Source organism: Mugil cephalus, chromosome 12 (genome assembly GCF_022458985.1).
Source record: "Mugil cephalus isolate CIBA_MC_2020 chromosome 12, CIBA_Mcephalus_1.1, whole genome shotgun sequence".
Classification (NCBI taxonomy): domain Eukaryota; kingdom Metazoa; phylum Chordata; class Actinopteri; order Mugiliformes; family Mugilidae; genus Mugil; species Mugil cephalus.
Window position 1 is genome coordinate 16844073 of NC_061781.1, and position 19095 is coordinate 16863167.

The following is a 19095-nucleotide window of genomic DNA, read 5'->3' on the forward strand; positions in this document are numbered from 1 at the left end:
ACTGTCGGCTCTAAACGTAAATGTGGAGGCGGTGAGAAAAGGAAGTGGTTAGTTGCTAACATTGCTAATATTGAAGAAAGCAATACAAATAATCAGCATAAGATTTAATGATCAAATAAACCCAGAGAAAACAACATCATTACTGTACCTGTAAGGACACGACACAAAACCAGTAGCAGAGTGAAGAGCACAGCGGCTTGGTTTACATGAGACGTGGTGACCATCAAACAGAGAAGGAGGGACTGGAACATTACCACATGTTTTTAAATGTAGTGTGTATATAGGTGAAACGGAAAGGAAGTGGTTAGTTGCACTTGAACAACAAAAAAACAACAATAAAAAAAATAATAATGATGCGTAAGTCACACATCCATGTAAAATCTAACATGAAGTATTGATGTAATGTTTCAACTTGATTGAAAATTAACCATGAGATTTATTTCTCGTCACTATAATCATATGATGAGCTGAAATATAAAATGCAGGAAAACCTCCTCTCACACTGAAGACACGTTGGCCTCACACTGTGAACACTGAGCATCCTTTACTTGAATGCATGTATCGTGTATCTGCAATAACCACATCTTGTTGGTTGGAGAGTTTAAAACACTTTGATGAGGCCTGAGTCTGCTGACTTGAAGCATTTCTAACCATCTAATATTACATAGTTTTGTGTAACTACCTTGAAATATGAGAGACCCAAGAGTTAGCTTTGAGTTAACTTTATTTACATTATAACAACATTACATCTGTAACCTTTAACATGAAGACTGTAGTTTCTGGTTTCTTAATGTGTTCTTGTCTCTTCTGCCTCTCAGTCTGCTCTCCTCTCTTCTGATTTTCTTTGAAGAAACACTTTTATATCGTCACAATCCAGGTGCATGTCACAACAAGAAACTAATCCAACAACCAAAGAGTGGAAAAATACAGGAAAAAACACAAAACAAGAAACACAGAAGAAGGACAGGAAACACAAAGAAAACAGGTCCACACTCAAAACACAGAACCATGACACATTTGAGTCTTTAGCGACATCTACTGGACAATGAAATAAACAAAACATGAAGAGCATAAAATTCAAAGACAGACGATCTGTATGCAAGAAAAAATAGATTAAACATTTAAAAACATAAGCTACACTTTGGTACTTTTCCTTATTGCAAGAACTATACACAGATGCATCATTTTCACATGTAATGAAATACTTTCTTTCTTTTGTACTTTGTGCTTGTCAGCTCAGTGGACTCGACAGGTTTACAGGAGTCTCTCAGAGTTCATGATTGTTCTATACACTGCACGTCTGTAGGGTTGAGGAGGGGCCACCTATGTGAAGAGAAAGTAAATAGATAAGAAATAGGTGATATTGACCAAAAAATACATTGTGACACTTTAATTTGTGTATTATTAAAGTTCCTCTAACCTCTCCTCCCAATATAACTTGATACTGAGCCTGGCTCAGGATCCTGCTCTCATACAGGGTGGAGTTTGGGGTCCTGGCCCGACATCTTCTGCAAACACAAGATTAAAACTGAATAAATATCATCAGTTAAATGTTAAAAGTACAAATTCTGCTGCACACGATCCAAGATTTTTACAATATTGGCTGTAAAACACATTTTATCTTAAAAACCACTAGATTACATAGACAAAACTGACAAGCTCTTCTATGGCGTCGATGCTCTCGTCTACTTCTTCAAACTGGGGATTCTCCTGCTACCAGCTTCACTAAATAAGCAGCTCACTCAACCTTACTTAGAAAGAGTTTAACCAAACCTTTAAGTCTCTGACAGAGCTATTAAAATCCATCAAGCTCAACATTTTAAAATGTTTTCTTTTAACACTTAGTGTACCTATATATATATATTTCTTTTCAAACACCACAATTTATCATTAATATTGAATTTGAGTGTCATATTCCAACTTATTATGTTATAACAGGATGAGAAATGAATAAAATGCTTCCGAAAAGAAAGATAATGAGAGAATAATATGATTGTTCTCCACATCAGAATAACATGTAATTATATCTAGAACTGGTAAAGTTTCTATGTTGATCAAGAAACTTCTCAAAACTATGACTTTTATTTCGTCACCTTAGCAGCAATGGACCCATTTCACCACTGATACAGTATAATTAATGTTAATGATTAAACCTACATTTTGTTTATTAGTGAGACAGTTTTAGTTTTGCGTGTGAGTCCTCACTAATGTCGTTCACTGAGGCCGTTGTTACCAACAAGTCAAAATGTCTGCTGTAATACAGTGACGTGACTTAACATTCCTACAATGCACTGAAAATGTTGTTTATGACTAAAGATTAGAACAATGTGAAAAGTCTATTTCAAATTAGAACAAATAAAAAACAGAAATGAAATGCAACTCTCTCAGTCCAGTTGTCATATATGAAGTCACATTTAGCAAAGACTGATAAACAAACAAAAAAAAAAAAGAATTTGTTTGAACCCACTTTCGAATAAAATATATAGAGATATCATTTTCGCGATAAAAGTAGACAGGAAGTAAAATTTCTCACTCACCCCCAGAGGCAGACAGCTGATACGATGCCACATAGAAGCAATAAAGTTGTAGGTGTGAGTACGTATAGTAAATACCACGATGAACTGATTTCTGGATGAAATAACATCAGAATTATATTCAAGTAGTTTTAAGTTTGAACTGTGTGATGCATGTTGCAGAAATGATGAGCCATGTTTTTTACTCTACCTACCTTCAATGTCATCAGACACAGTTAAATTCCAGGAAACACTGTTTAAGCCTCGTCTGGAAGTTACACTACATGAATAAAGTCCTGCATCTTCAGGTTGAGCACTGAAAATGTTTAACTTGAAAAGATCTATTCTCAGTCTGTCAGAGGATACATTTGAAAAAGTCTGATTTATCGAGATAGAAAGTTTATGAATGAATCTTTTAAAGTTCCAGGTAATTTCCGAAGCATTTTCTCTGGATATGTTGCAGTGGAACGTGACTGAGTCTCCTCTTGATATCAGCATATCAGCTACTGGAGAAAGCAGTACAAATAATCAGCATAACATTTAATATTCAAATAAACTGACAAAACAACATCAAAATTATATTTATGTAGTTTTATGTTTGAACTGTGTGATGCATGTTGCAGAAATGATGAGCCATGTTTTTTACTCTACCTACCTTCAATGTCCTCAGAAACAGTTAAATTCCAGGAAACACTGTTTAAGCCTCGTCTGGAAGTTACACTACATGAATAAAGTCCTGCATCTTCAGGTTGAGCATTTAAAATATTTAACTTTAAAGGATCTATTCTCAGTCTGTCAGAGGATACATTTGAAAATGTCTGATTTATCAAGATAGAATGTTTATGAATGAATCTTTTAAAGTTCCAGGTAATTTCCGAAGGATTTTCTGTGGATACGTTGCAGTGGAACGTGACTGAGTCTCCTCTGGATACCAGCATATCCTCGTGGTCAGTTACTGGGGTCGCTTAAGTTGAAAGGAAACAATCCATCATGATGAAATAAAATGTGCACTTAAATGTGCATAAAAGCATCACAAACACAAACCTCCTCTTTACCTGCAAAGACACGGCGCGCTAGCAGCACAATGAGGAGCAGAGCTGCTTGGTTTTGGCTGAACATCATGACCATCAGACAGAGAATGACGCTCTGGAACTTTGCTGTCGGCTCTAAACGTAAATGTGGAGGCGGTGAGAAAAGGAAGTGGTTAGTTGCTAACATTGCTAATATTGAAGAAAGCAATATAAATAATCAGCATAAGATTTAATGATCAAATAAACCCAGAGAAAACAACATCATTACTGTACCTGTATGGATATGACACAAACCCAGCAGCAGAGTGAAGAGCACAGCGGCTTGGTTTACACGAGACGTGGTGACCATCAGACAGAGAAGGAGGGACTGGAACATTACCACCTGTTTTTAAATGTAGTGTGTATGTAGGTGCAACGGAAAGGAAGTGGTTAGTTGCACTTGAACAACAAAAAACAACAATAAAAAAATTATAATAATAATGCGTAAGTCACACATCCATGTAAAATCTAACATGAAGTATTGATGTAATGTTTCAACTTGATTGAAAATAAACTGAGATTTATTTCTCGTCACTATAATCATATGATGAGCTGAAATATAAAATGCAGGAAACCTCCTCTCACGCTGAAGACACGTTGGCCTCACACTGTGAACACTGAGCATCCTTTACTTGAATGCATGTATCGTGTATGTGCAATAACCACATCTTGTTGGTTGGAGAGTTTAAAACACAATGATGAGGCCTGAGTCTGCTGACTTGAAGCATTTCTAACCATCTAATATTATATAGTTTTGTGTGACTGCCTTGAAATATGAGAGACCCATGAGTTAGCTTTGAGTTAATTTTATTTACATTATAACAACATTACATCTGTAACTTTTAACATGAAGACTGTAGTTTCTGGTTTCTTAATGTGTTCTTGTCTCTTCTGCCTCTCAGTCTGCTCTCCTCTCTTCTGATTTTCTTTGAAGAAACACTTTTATATCATCAGAATCCAGGTACATGTCACAACAAGAAACTAATCCAACAACCAAAGAGTGGAAAAATACAGGAAAGGACACAAAACAAGAAACACACAAGAAGGACAGGAAACACAAAGAAAACCAAACAGGGTCACAGGAAATACTCAAAACACAGAACCATGACACATTTGAGTCTTTAGCAACTTCTACTGGACAATGAAATAAACAAAACATAAAGAGCATAAAATTCAAACACAGATGATCTGCATGCAAGAAACAATAGATTAAACATTTAAAAACATAAGATAAACTTTGGCTATTTTCCTCATTACAACAACTATGCATAGATGCATCATTTTCACATGTAATGAAATACTTTCTTTCTCTTGTACTTTGTGCTTGTCAGCTCAGTGGACTCGACAGGTTTACAGGAGTCTCTCAGAGCTCATGATTGATCTATACACTGCACGCCTGTAGGGTTGAGGAGGGGCCACCTATGTGAATGAAAGTAAATGGATAAGAAATAGGTGATATTGACTAAAAAATACATTGTGACACTTTAATTTGTGTATTATTAAAGTTCCTCTAACCTCTCCTCCCAATAGAGTGTGACCATCACCAGCCCTCCGTGGGAACTGTCCTGTTGATCTTTATTGAGTGTAGTTACCTTGTGTGGCAGGGAAGGCAGTGCTACACCTCAGTGAATAGAGGGGGAGAACAAAGGACAGAAAAGATGTAGAAGGATGGACAGTGGAGGAGAGGCATGTGGTGCTAGTAGGAACTAGTGGTGTGTAGGGTTCTGTGCTTCCCAAGTCACCTCACTCAAGTATGACTGGGTACAGTCATCTCTGGAGAGATGAGAGAGTCCAGGGGGATAAGGGTGTCCCAATGGAAGAAGAGAAGTCTGCCATAGGGCACGTAGTGATAGAGTGAAAACAGTAATCCAGCCCTTAATAGCCGGGACTCATCAATTCTTCTTGATGTGATCCAGCACGGGCTGGCAGGTGACAACATACATGCATGTATGCATTCCCTAAATATGAGTGAGACCATTACCAGGGCCCAGAGTCAGGTCAGAAGCCCCAGCGCCCGAGAACCTCCACCCCAGTGTGGGGCGCATGGGTGACAGGACCAGAGAACCACCGTAGCCACGGGGCAAGCCACACCCCAACGCAGATGGCGAGCGACGACCAACCCCCCCAGACCGACCAAGCGAGCACAAGCCGGTGCAGGCCAGAGCGGCCCCCCATACCTACCACACCCCCCAGCCACCGCAGCCCGTCCACCCACCGCCGCCAACACCCCCCACGCCCGCAGGGCAGCCATTGGCACCTCCCTAGCCAAGAGGACTCCCCCAGGAGCCCAGCAAAGCCCCCGCAGACGGGCAGCGGCCCAGCGCCCAACCAGGGACGGGCCATCCGAGCAGGGGGGCCAAGGTGCCGGCCCCATGCCCCTGGTGCACCCAGGCCAGGGAGACCACAGGAAGAGGGAACCCCCGCCTGCCAGGGAGAGACCCCAGCCCCCCACCGAAGGGAGAGGGGAAGCACCAAGCCACCACCCGAACCAGTCGATACTGGAACAGCCGGGTACCCAAGGGAGCCGCCACAAGCCCGTCACCACAGTGTCCCTATTACTGTGCTTCCTCAGTCCCTGATGAGGAAGCAAGCCCCTACACTGTGACCCTGTGACCCTGGATGTGGTGTGGTGCATTAAGGAGGGTCGGGTGGGTCAGAGGACTGCAGCACACTACTGTCTGGCAGCCTGCCCTGACCCTGACCGATCCTGGGTGGACCCCTAAGGTGAGGTGCATTAAAAACTTGGGATGGGTGTATGTGGTGTACCTAGCCTTGGTTGTAATGACAGCCTTGGTTGTAATGATCTTAACACTTTTAAAGTGTCTATATGGGTCCACACCTGCAACTGTTAATTTAACACTTTTTCGAGTGTTGGTACCTTTACACTAAGTTAGTGTAAATTTGACTCTTCATGTAGTTAAATTTAACACTGCCTAACACCAACCAGTCTTAGTTTTTTGACACTTTTATGTAGAGTTAGCAATTAACTCTCTTAGAGGACTATTTCTGAACTACAAAAGTGTTACCCCATAACACTTAAAGGTGTCAATATAATTCTTATATGATCCTACAAAAAATACTTGGAAAATAAACTTTACTAACATATAAAGGAAGTCATATTTGGCAGTTCAAAACCATTTATTTTCAAACTTGCACCACAAATATTAGAACATGCAACAGTGTATGTATGTAGTGTTAGCACCACTTTAGCACGCTAGCTAGCAACTCCGAACCATTAGCATCATCTTATCATGTTTTATATCTATGGGTACAAAGTGCATGACTCGTCTCACTCAGACAAAACGTCAAGCCAAACGAAGCGTTTACTGCCCTTACTCACTTCTATGTTACAGTGAGGCCAGGCATGCATGCTAACAATGCTAACCTCAAGCTCATTAAGCAGGTGTTCGAGTGAAGAGCACAGCAGCTTGGTTTACACAAGACATGGTGACCATCAGACAGAGAAGGAGGGACTGGAACATTACCACGTGTTTTGAAATGTAGGGTGTATGTAGATGCAACAGAAAGGAAGTGGTTTGTTGCAGTTGAACAACAAAAAAACAACAATAAAAAAAAATGAATGCGTAAGTCACACATCCATGTAAAATCTAACATGAATTATTGAGCTTGATTAAAATAAACTGTGAGACTTATTTCTCATCACTATAATCATATGATGAGCTGAAATATAAAATGCACCCCATGTTTCACTGCAGGAAAACCTCTCATGCAACAGTAAGGCACAGTGCATGTATGTGGCATTAGCACCACTTTAGCACGCTAGCTAGCAACTCCGAACCATTTGCATCATCTTATCACGTTTTATATCTATGGTTACAAAGTGCATGACTCGTCTCACTCAGACAAAACGTCAAGCCAAACGAAGCGTTTACTGCCGTTACTCACTTTCTATACATGCATGCTAACCATGCTAACCTCAAGCTCATTAAACAGGTGTTCGGGTGGTTAGTAACAGCGCGACGAGTAAAGTTTCCGTGGCTCACCGCTGCAAAATGACTTGGAGGGGGGTCTTAACACTTGAGGTGTTAAATACATGATCAGAGTTTAGAGTAAGAAGTTCAGCGTTAACCCTCTATGGTACACATTATGATGCCAGTTAGGAAAAAAATGTTTGGAGTGTTTTTTTGTCTTAAAATAGACTAAATAAACATAATCTAAAGAATTTTTTTTTTATTGTTTTTTTTTTGGAAGTTTTTGGGCTTCGTTGTCTGTAGGCAGCATTGTACCATGATGGTAAAAAGTGAAAAAGAGACTTTTTTTTTTCCAATTTGAACATCATTTATGTCCTAAACATGTATAAAATATTTAAAAGCATCAACAGGTTACAATATATACCATTGTAAATTTTAAAACATTAGAAAAGGAACTCTTTTGAAGGGTTTGTTGTCTGAACAATGCCTGTAGGCAACATTGTACTATTGTGGAACAACAAATTGAAATGAATGTTTTGAAGAGTCAAAGCGTAATACTTTAAAGAAAGTATTCAAACAAAGTTCATAACCATTAGAAGTGCGATTTCTACCCTCTTCTTCTTGTTCAAAGAGCCTAGAATGAGGCTGAATTCATTCTGTAAATGGAGGCAAATGTGTATAAGCAATTAAGACAGGCAACGTTCACTACCATAGTAGACTGTGGTCTACAGAGTGTAGTAATAGCCTGAACCTACTGCAGCCAACGTCAAATTTATCTTTGTTAAATTGTACAAATCAAAATAAAATTATGATGAATGGCATGCTTTTGAACATAATACCTAAACACACAATACTCACACAGTCTCATGCTGCCATCGTGATTTCATAATGATTCACTGTTGCCTCAGGGCAACAGTTGCATTTTAACATGTTTCCATTATTTAATTAGCAAATACATTGCATGGAACTATCAAAAATTAAAGTTTACTCATCTATTAGTGTGAATAGATTTTTTTCCTCATGGAAAAGGGCCAGGAAATTATGTTTTCAAACTATTTCTGTTGTGCAAAATGGCAAAGCTGTTTCCTTTGACTGAGTCTGCAAAAAAGGGGTTCCAAGATGGGCTCCTGAAAGTCATGTGTCAAATTAAAGCATTGTGATTGGTTCCCTATGGTTTTCCCTCTTTTTTAAAGTATTGCATCATTCAAAGGGACGCATTGTGGAGATTTAGCAAGTCGAAAATTGGTATGTTGCCTGAGGACAACAACGTTACATAGAGGGTTAATATTTTAACATTTACACTTAAACGTTTGATTTAGTGACACTTCCTTTTTACACTCGGTTTTTGACAACAACTATTTATCGACTGAGAGTTAATTATAATGTATTAACTCTACCCAGAGTATAATTAACTCTACTAGTGTATTTCTAGTTTAACACCAAGAATTCAACTCTTCTCAATTTGCTGTGCATGATGAACTGATTTCTGCATAAAATCAATGTGATGCATGTTGCAGAAATGATGAGCCATGTTTTTTTACTCTACCTACCTTTAGTCCTTAGACACAGTTAAATTCCAGGAAACACTGTTTAAGCCTCATCTGTAAGTGACACTACATGAATAAAGTCCTGCACCTTCAGGTTGAGCACTGAAAATATTTTGAAAACTTTAAAATTCAGGATCTATTCTCAGTCTGTTAGAGGATACATTTGAAAACGTCTCATTTGACGTGATGTACTGTTTATAAATGAATCTTTTAAAGCTTCATTTCCGAAGCCTTTTCTCTGGATATGTTGCAGTGGAACGTGACTGAGTCTCCTCTGGATACCAGCATATCCCTGTGGTCAGCTACTGAAGTCTCTAATATTGAAGAAAGCAATACAAATAGTTAGTTTAACATTTAATGATCAAATAAACCCAGAGAAAACAACATCATTACAGTATCTGTAAGGACACGACACAAAACCAGTAGCAGAGTGAAGAGCACAGCGGCTTGGTTTACACGAGATGTGGTGACCATCAGACAGAGAAGGAGGGACTGGAACATTACCACGTGTTTTGAAATGTAGGGTGTATGTAGATGCAACAGAAAGGAAGTGGTTAGTTGCAGTTGAACAAAAAACAACAACAATAAAAAAAAAATGAATGCGTAAGTCACACATCCATGTAAAATCTAATATGAATTATTGATGTAATGTTTGAGCTTGATTGAAAATAAACTGTGAGACTTATTTGTCGTCACTATAATCATATGATGAGCTGAAATATAAAATGCACCCCATGTTTTGCTGCAGGAAAACCTCCTCTCATGCTGAAGACACGTTGGCCTCAAGCTGTGAACACTGAGCATCCTTTACTTGTGTAACGTGCTGTACCCACAACGTGCAGCTCAGAGAATTTAAAACACTTTGATGAGGCCTACGTCTGTTGACTTGAAGCAGTTCTTAACATCTAATATTATATAGTTGTGTGTGACTGGCTTGAAATATGACGGACTCATGGGTTAGCTTTGACTTAACTTTATTTACACTATAACAACATTACAACTGTAACCCTTCACATGAAGACTGTAGTTTTATTGTATTAATTAGAGTCCACTTCCCTCAAAGTGCCGGTTTTCAAACTAGAAAATGTAATGTGCTTCATACATCGTCCCTGTCTCTGTTTTCATCTTCATCTGAATGACTTGTCCACCCAGTTGTCACCATAGATTGAATTCAGCCTCTCCATGTACTGACTCCTCCTCTTATTGTTTCTCCGCTGATCCGTGTTGTCTTCCTCTTGATTGTGTCCCTATGAAAAATAATAATAATAATAAAGTTCTGTACAGCCTCTAACGCAGGAGAAAAGTACGATTAAATTTGACAAAGCTCTTCTGACCTCTTCTCTTGATCCAGATCAAGTCTGATCCCCGACCGGAAATGTTTGCTCTGCCCTCGACCTGCTTCTTCTACAAAGACAAACAGCGACCAATAACGACATTGTCCTAAATAGTACAGAGACTGTGTAAGTATAAGCAAAATGAACAGAAGACACACTTCACTGCAGAGCATATACCAATTGCTGGTTATATCATGCATCAAATCATATTATAACTTGCACACACAGATGACACAGACACACAACACAAAAAAAAAATGAAAATACATGTTTTATCAAAGCGAATTTCAATCCATTTGGTGACTCCTGTTAATCATCTGTCATTTCGAAAAAATAAAAGAGTGTGTCTCAGGGAAGACAACATGGCTTCAGAAAAGCTGCATATTTCAAACTGAAATTAACTAGTTAACATATGTGTGCAGAGATATCTGCTCTTACTTTGAAATCGTAAACTTCCGGTTGCAAAATACGGTTGGTTTTGTGTCTCTGTCTTGTGACGATTTTATTTTTTGTTTTTAGAAACAGAAATAAAATTAAAAAAAAAGACCGGTTTTAAAGTTTTGTTCATTCATTCTTGAACATGATAAAGAAAAATGTATCAAATTTCAATTTTAATTTTTGAATTAAAGAATGAAAATCAAATAACAACTTTATTTATTTATTTTTTTTAAATATCCTTTTCTGATGGGAAAATCCAATGACCAAAACATAGACATTCACAAAGAAGTTGATTTTATGCTGGTAACAGAAGTGGACTTAAATCATATTTGTGGTTCTGCGTCTCTACTCTGCAGTGCAGTCTGACCTGCACCTTCCCAGAAATGACTATGTTGTGATGCAAATCGCAAACAAGTCCGATAGGTCAGAAATCCATTTCCTTTTTCATATCTCGCAGTGGCCAGACACACAGAGAACATTTTATTTCCCTTCTGCTTCCTGCACACCATCTTCTCTGATGTTTTGTCTGTTTTACATTGTAGTGATATGCCAGTAGAGGTAACAGTTTCTCAACTTTTGAGACATCCTGATTGTTGAAAGGCTCAAATCTAATGCAGATCTGTCTGTCCATTATCTATCACGGGTTATCCTTTTAAAGGTCCACCTGGGGCTAGAGTCCAACTGGCACTGGGCGAGAAGCAGGGTGTTATTATTTTATAAGAGAGAAAATCAGCACAAGGTGCATAATTTTGTTGTTCTTTAGCCTCTAACTGAAGTTAAAGTCAGTGGTGTTGTATTTGCATTGATATAGAACCATACTCAAAGCGCTTTACACTCACAGTGACACAGCAACTCAAACGACTAACGTGGTCTGTCAACAACCCGCTCTACCCACTTAAACACGGCCCCGATGTAAAATACACTTCTGCTCATTTCAATAATAGCGTCAACAGTCTTATTTGGTCTGCTATGACCAGTAGCTTGTGGTCGACAACGTCAGATAAGATGAAGACCGCAGTGTTCAAATGTTCCACTTTGTCTCCACAATTAAATGTCATGAATTTAACAGTGAAACAATTGTCCTGTGGAAGTCTGATAATGCTTTGGCATTTCAGAGACTGTTCTGAGTCCATTCACTGACTTAATGCGTCGGCCACGGTTCACTTTTACGTTTAACGTGTTGTAATTGCAAGTTGCAGCGACAGTGTGTGGTTCAGTTACACTAAATGCCAGAGGTGTAGCAAGGAAGGTACGATTCAAACGCAAGATGAACAACACAAAGTAAATTTGACAATGACTAAAAAATAAAGAACAAACAGGGATATAAATAGTGTAAACTCTTATAAACTCTCGATGGTTTAACGAGGCGCATGAGAAACTAATGATGCAAAGCACAAAATGGGACAACACAAAGTACCAGTAAGTAAACAGGTAAATAAAATAAAACAAACTAAAAATAAAAATAAAACAAAAGAACAGCCCATAACCCAAAATACAATTCATGGCACAAGAAATAAGAGTCTAATACTGTACTATACTATACTATACTATACTATACTATACTGTACTATACTATACTATACTATACTATACTATACTATCTCTTAAACTCGACACATATTAAACACTCTGTTTAAGGCAACAAATCAACCACTGAAAGTGGTTAAATTTTTTATTTCAACAAATTAACTGCTACTACTACGTTTTGCACAAACATTAGAAAACTTTGACACACGAAGATTGAAAAGTCCAGATTTAGAGTATAATGACATGAGTAATAAAACACTCGTTGTGTCCATGTGCAGTTCAGCACTCTACTCGACCAGTGACATGACACTGACAACAAAAAGGCGAGTGCTTCCAGACTGCTGCACTATGTGTGTCATCTAGGAAGAGACTAACAGCAACGTGCATAAACATCCTAGGTTTTCAAAAAGTACAACACAAACTGTGAATTTAGAAATGATCATTTGTAATTTTGCATAACACGCGCTATTAAGTGCACATAAACGTATTTGTTCATGCTGAATCTAAAGCTGAAAGGCATCACTCACCTCCAGAGACAGACAGCTGATGCGATGACACATAGAAGCAATCCGACTGCAGCTGTGAGTACGTATGGTAAATATGATGAACTTGTTTCTACGTAAAATCAGATCAGAATGATATTTAAGTATTTTTTCAGTTTAAACTGTTTGAACTGTATGAAGCATGTTGCAGAAATGATGAGCCATGTTTTTTACTCTACCTACCTTCAATGTTCTCAGACACAGTTAAATTCCAGGAAACACTGTTTAAGCCTCGTCTGTCAGTTGCACTACATGAATAAAGTCCTGCATCTTCAGGTTGAGCACTGAAAATATTTAACTTTAAAAGATCTATTTTCAGTCTGTGAGAGGATACATTTGAAAAAGTCTGATTTATCAAGACAGAATGTTTATAAATGAATCTTTTAAAGTTCCAGGTAATTTACGAAGCATGTTCTCTGGATACGTTGCAGTGGAACGTGACTGAGTCTCCTCTGGATATCAGCATATCCCTGTGGTCAGTTACTGGGATATCTAAAGTTCAAAGGAAACAATCCATCATGATGAAATAAAACGTGCACTTAAATCTGCATAAAAGCATCACAAACACAAGCCTCCTCTTTACCTGCAAAGACACGGTGCGCTAGCAGCACAATGAGGAGCAGAGCTGCTTGGTTTTGGCTGAACATCATGACCATCAGACAGAGAATGACACTCTGGAACTGTCGGCTCTAAACATAAATGTGGAGGCGCTGAGAAAAGGAAGTGGTTAGTTGCTAACATTGCTAATATTGAAGAAAGCAATACAAATAATCAGCATAAATTTTAATGATCAAATAAACCCAGAGAAAACAACATCATTACTGTACCTGTAAGGACACGACACAAAACCAGCAGCAGAGTGAAGAGCACAGCGGCTTGGTTTACACGAGACATGGTGACCATCAGACAGAGAAGGAGGGATTGGAACATTACCACGTGTTTTGAAATGTAGGGTGTATGTAGATGCAACAGAAAGGAAGTGGTTAGTTGCAGTTGAACAACAAAAAAAACAACAACAAAAAAAAATGAATGCGTAAGTCACACATCCATGTAAAATCCAATATTAATTATTGATTTAATGTTTCAACTTGACTGAAAATAAACTGAGATTTATTTCTTGTCACTATAATCATATGATGAGCTGAAATATAAAATGCAGGAAAACCTCATCTCACGCTGAAGACACGTTGGCCTCACACTGTGAACACTGAGCATCCTTTACTTGAATGCACGTATCGTGTATGTGCAATAACCACATCTTGTTGGTTGGAGAGTTTCAAACACTTTGATGAGGCCTGAGTCTGCTGACTTGAAGCATTTCTAACCATCTAATATTATATAGCTTTGTGCGACTACCTTGAAATATGAGAGACCCATGAGTTAGCTTTGAGTTAACTTTATTTACATTATAACAACATTACAACTGTAACCCTTAACATGAAGACTGTAGTTTCTGGTTTCTTAATGTGTTCTTGTTTCTTCTGCCTCTCAGTCTGCTCTCCACTCTTCTGATTTTCTTTGAAGAAGCACTTTTATATCATCAGAATCCAGGTGCATGTCACAACAAGAAACTAATCCAACATCCAAAGAGTGTAAAAATACAGGAAATGACGCAAAACAAGAAACACACAAGAAGGACAGGAAACACAAAGAAAACCGAACAGGGTCACAAGAAATATTCAAAACACAGAACCGTGACACATTTGAGTTATTAGCGACATCTACTGGAAAATGAAATAAACAAAACATGAAGAGCATAAAATTCAAAGACAGATGATCTGCATGCAAGAAAAAATAGATTAAACATTTAAAAATATAAGCTACACTTTGGTACTTTTCCTTATTGCAAGAACTTTGCACAGATGCATCATTTTCACATGTAATGAAATACTTTCTTTGTCTTGTACTTTGTGCTTGTCAGCTCAGTGGACTCGACAGGTTTACAGGAGTCTCTCAGAGCTCATGATTGGTCTATACACTGCACGTCTGTGGGGTTGAGGAGGGGCCACCTATGTGAATGAAAGTAAATGGGTAACAAATAGGTGATATTGACTAAAAAAACACATTGTGACACTTTAATTTGTGTATTATTAAAGTTCCTCTAACCTCTCCTCCCAATAGACCTTGATACTGAGCCTGGCTCAGGATCCTGCTCTCACACAGAGTTTGGGGTCCTGGCCCGACATCTTCTGCAAACACAAAAGAGTAAAACTGAATAAACATCATCAGTTAAATGTTAAAAGTACAAGTTCTGCTGCACACGATGCAAGATTTTTACAATACTGGCTGTAAAACACATTTTATCTTAAAAACCACTAGATAACACGGACAGAACTAAACAGATGTGGTCAGCTTTGATCGGTTTGTGTGTGAATCTGGTGTGATAATACGTTTGCTGGTCTCCAATTAATGTGTTACAACGTTGCAACGTGAAACTGCTGCTTAGAAGAGAGAGATTTAGATCAACATTGAGGACAATCTGCATAATATTCTAAATATAGCGAAGAGGAACTAATAATGTTCAGTGAACCTTGTTTAAAGTGGCCTAAACAAGTTTTGCTGTTTACACGGTCGAGACAAGCTCTTCTACGGCGTTGATGCTCTCGTCTACTTCTTCAAACTGGGGATTCTCCTGCTACCAGCTTCACTAAATAAGCAGCTCACTCAACCTGACTTAGAAAAAGTTTAACCAAACCTTTAAGTCTCTGACAGAGCTACTAAAATCCGTCAAGCTCAACATTTTAAAATGTTTTTTAACACTCAGTGCATCTGTATATATTTTTTATTTTTAACACCACAATTTATCATTAATATTGAATGTGAGTGTCATATTCCAACTTATCATGTTATAACAGGATGAGAAATGAATAATAATGCTTCAGAAAAGAAAGATAATGAGAGAATAATATGATTGTTCTCCACATCAGAATAACATGTAATTACATCTAGAACTGGTAAAGTTTCTATGTTGATCAAGAAACTTCTCAAAACTACCACTTTTATTTTGTCACCTTAGCAGCAATGGACCCATTTCACCACTGATACAGTATAATTAATGTTAATGATTAAACCTACATTTTGTTTATTAGTGAGACAGTTTTAGTTTTGCGTGTGAGTCCTCACTAATGTCGTTCACTGAGGCCGTTGTTAAAACAAGTCCAAATGTCTGCTGTAATACAGTGACATGACTTAACATTCCTACAATGCACTGAAAATGTTTTTTATGACTAAAGATTAGAACAATGTGAAAAGTCTATTTCAAATTAGAACAAATAAAAAACAGAAATGAAATACAACTCTCTCAGTCCAGTTGTCATATATAAAGTCAGTATCAGCAAAGATTGATAAAAGAAAAACTTGTGAATTTGTTTGAACCAGCTTCCAAATAAAATATGTAAAGATGTAATTTTTGTAATAACAGTAGAAAGGAAGTAAAAATTCTCACTCACCTCCAGAGGCAGACGGCTGATACGATGCCACATAGAAGCAATAAAGTTCCACGTAAGAGTATGTATAGTAAATGCCACGATGAACTGGTTTCTGGATAAAATAAAATCAGAATTTTATTTAAGCAGTTTTATGTTTGAACTGTGTGATGCATGTTGCACAAATGATGAGCCATGTTTTTTACTCTACCTACCTTCAATGTCATCAGACACAGTTAAATTCCAGGAAACACTGTTTAAGCCTCGTCTGGAAGTTACACTACATGAATAAAGTCCTGCATCTTCAGGTTGAGCACTGAAAATATTTAACTTTAAAGGATCTATTCTCAGTCTGTGAGAGGATACATTTGAAAAAGTCTGATTTATCAAGATAGAATGTGTATAAATGAAGCTTTTAAAGTTCCAGGTAATTTCCGAAGCATTTTCTCTGGATATGTTGCAGTGGAACCGGACTGAGTCTCCTCTCGATATCAGCATATCAGCTACTGGAGAAAGCAATACAAATAATCAGCATAACATTTAATATTCAAATAAACTGACAAAACAACATCAAAATTATATTTATGTAGTTTTATGTTTGAACTGTGTGATGCATGTTGCAGAAATGATGAGCCATGTTTTTTACTCTACCTACCTTCAATGTCCTCAGACACAGTTAAATTCCAGGAAACACTGTTTAAGCCTCGTCTGGAAGTTACACTACATGAATAAAGTCCTGCATCTTCAGGTTGAGCACTGAAAATATTTAACTTTAAAAGATCTATTTTCAGTCTGTGAGAGGATACATTTGAAAAAGTCTGATTTATCAAGACAGAATGTTTATAAATGAATCTTTTAAAGTTCCAGGTAATTTCCGAAGCATTTTCTGTGGATACGTTGCAGTGGAACCGGACTGAGTCTCCTCTCGATATCAGCATATCAGCTACTGGAGAAAGCAATACAAATAATCAGCATAACATTTAATATTCAAATAAACTGACAAAACAACATCAAAATTATATTTATGTAGTTTTATGTTTGAACTGTGTGATGCATGTTGCAGAAATGATGAGCCATGTTTTTTTACTCTACCTACCTTCAATGTCCTCAGACACAGTTAAATTCCAGGAAACACTGTTTAAGCCTCGTCTGGAAGTTACACTACATGAATAAAGTCCTGCATCTTCAGGTTGAGCACTGAAAATATTTAACTTTAAAAGATCTATTTTCAGTCTGTGAGAGGATACATTTGAAAAAGTCTGATTTATCAAGACAGAATGTTTATAAATGAATCTTTTAAAGTTCCAGGTAATTTCCGAAGCATTTTCTGTGGATACGTTGCAGTGGAACGTGACTGAGTCTCCTCTGGATACCAGCATATCCCTGTGGTCAGTTACTAGGATATCTAAAGTTCAAAGGAAACAATCCATCATGATGAAATAAAACGTGCACTTAAATCTGTATAAAAGCATCACAAACACAAACCTCCTCTTTACCTGCAAAGACACGGTGCGCTAGCAGCACAATGAGGAGCAGAGCTGCTTGGTTTTGGCTGAACATCATGACCATCAGACAGAGAATGACACTCTGGAACTGTCAGCTCTAAACATAAATGTGGAGGCGCTGAGAAAAGGAAGTGGTTAGTTGCTAACATTGCTAATATTGAAGAAAGCAATACAAATAATCAGCATAAGATTTAATGATCAAATAAACCCAGAGAAAACAACATCATTACTGTACCTGTAAGGACACGACACAAAACCAGCAGCAGAGTGAAGAGCACAGCGGCTTGGTTTACACGAGACGTGGTGACCATCAGACAAAGAAGGAGGGACTGGAACATTACCACGTGTTTTTAAATGTAGGGTGTATGTAGATGCAACAGAAAGGAAGTGGTTAGTTGCAGTTGAACAACAAAAAAGCAACAATAAAAAATAAAAAAAATGCGTAAGTCACACATCCATGTAAAATCTAACATGAAGTATTGATTTAATGTTTCAACTTGACTGAAAATAAACTGAGATTTATTTCTCGTCACTATAATCACGATGAGCTCAAATATAAAACGCAGGAAAACCTCCTCTCACACTGAAGACACGTTGGCCTCACACTGTGAACACTGAACATCCTTTACTTGAATGCACGTATCGTGTATGTGCAATAACCACATCTTGGTGGTTGGAGAGTTTAACACTTTGATGAGGCCTGAATCTGCTGACTTGAAGCATTTCTAACCATCTAATATTATACAGTTTTGTGTGACTACTTTGAAATATGAGAGACCCATGAGTTAGCTTTGAGTTAACTTTATTTACATCATAACAACATTACAACTGTAACGCTTAACATGAAGACTGTAGTTTTTGAGGAGGGGCCACCTATGTGAATGAAAGTAAATGGATAAGAAATAGGTGATATTGACTAAAAAATACATTGTGACACTTTAATTTGTGTATTATTAAAGTTCCTCTAACCTCTCCTCCCAATAGAACTTGTCTTAATATGGTAATATGGTGAACAAGAACACGTTGTGGTAAGTGAGTCTTGTTTTAAGTGGCCTAAACATGTTTTGCCGTTACATGGTTGAGACAAAATCTTCCGTCTACTTCTTCAAACTGGGGATTCTCACGCTACCAGCTTCACTAAATAAGCAGCTCACTCAACCTGACTTAGAAAAAGTTTAAGTGTACATATTTCTACTTCCCAAAACTACTACTTTTATTTTGTCATCTTAGCAGCAATGGACCCATTTAACCACTGATGTAGT

The 19095-nt window shown here is 37.7% G+C and overlaps 2 protein-coding genes across 6 annotated transcripts in view; both read right to left on the reverse strand.

The window, feature by feature from the left end:
* The window catches only part of LOC125017639 (nectin-4-like), a 49600-nt gene that overhangs the window by 14679 nt on the left and 15826 nt on the right, over positions 1-19095 (reverse strand). The gene's annotated exons all lie outside the window — the stretch shown is intronic.
* LOC125017647 (hemicentin-1-like) lies at positions 1001-18156 on the reverse strand. 5 transcript variants are annotated; one of them, XM_047601055.1, is made up of 8 exons: positions 18069-18156; positions 17825-17951; positions 17425-17733; positions 16984-17274; positions 16544-16834; positions 16353-16443; positions 15010-15089; positions 14284-14912 (listed from the first exon to the last, which is right to left on the reverse strand). In XM_047601055.1, exons 2-7 carry the CDS (start codon positions 17895-17897, stop codon positions 15059-15061), a joined length of 1086 nt encoding a protein of 361 aa, XP_047457011.1. In that variant the 5' UTR covers positions 17898-17951; positions 18069-18156; the 3' UTR covers positions 14284-14912; positions 15010-15058. The 5 variants fall into 5 exon arrangements, 3 of the variants coding, with proteins under 3 accessions (XP_047457012.1, XP_047457011.1, XP_047457010.1); XM_047601054.1 differs by having other exon boundaries at positions 15010-15092; XM_047601056.1 differs by lacking the exons at positions 14284-14912; positions 15010-15089; positions 16353-16443; positions 16544-16834 and adding exons at positions 1001-1323; positions 1421-1508; positions 2538-2628.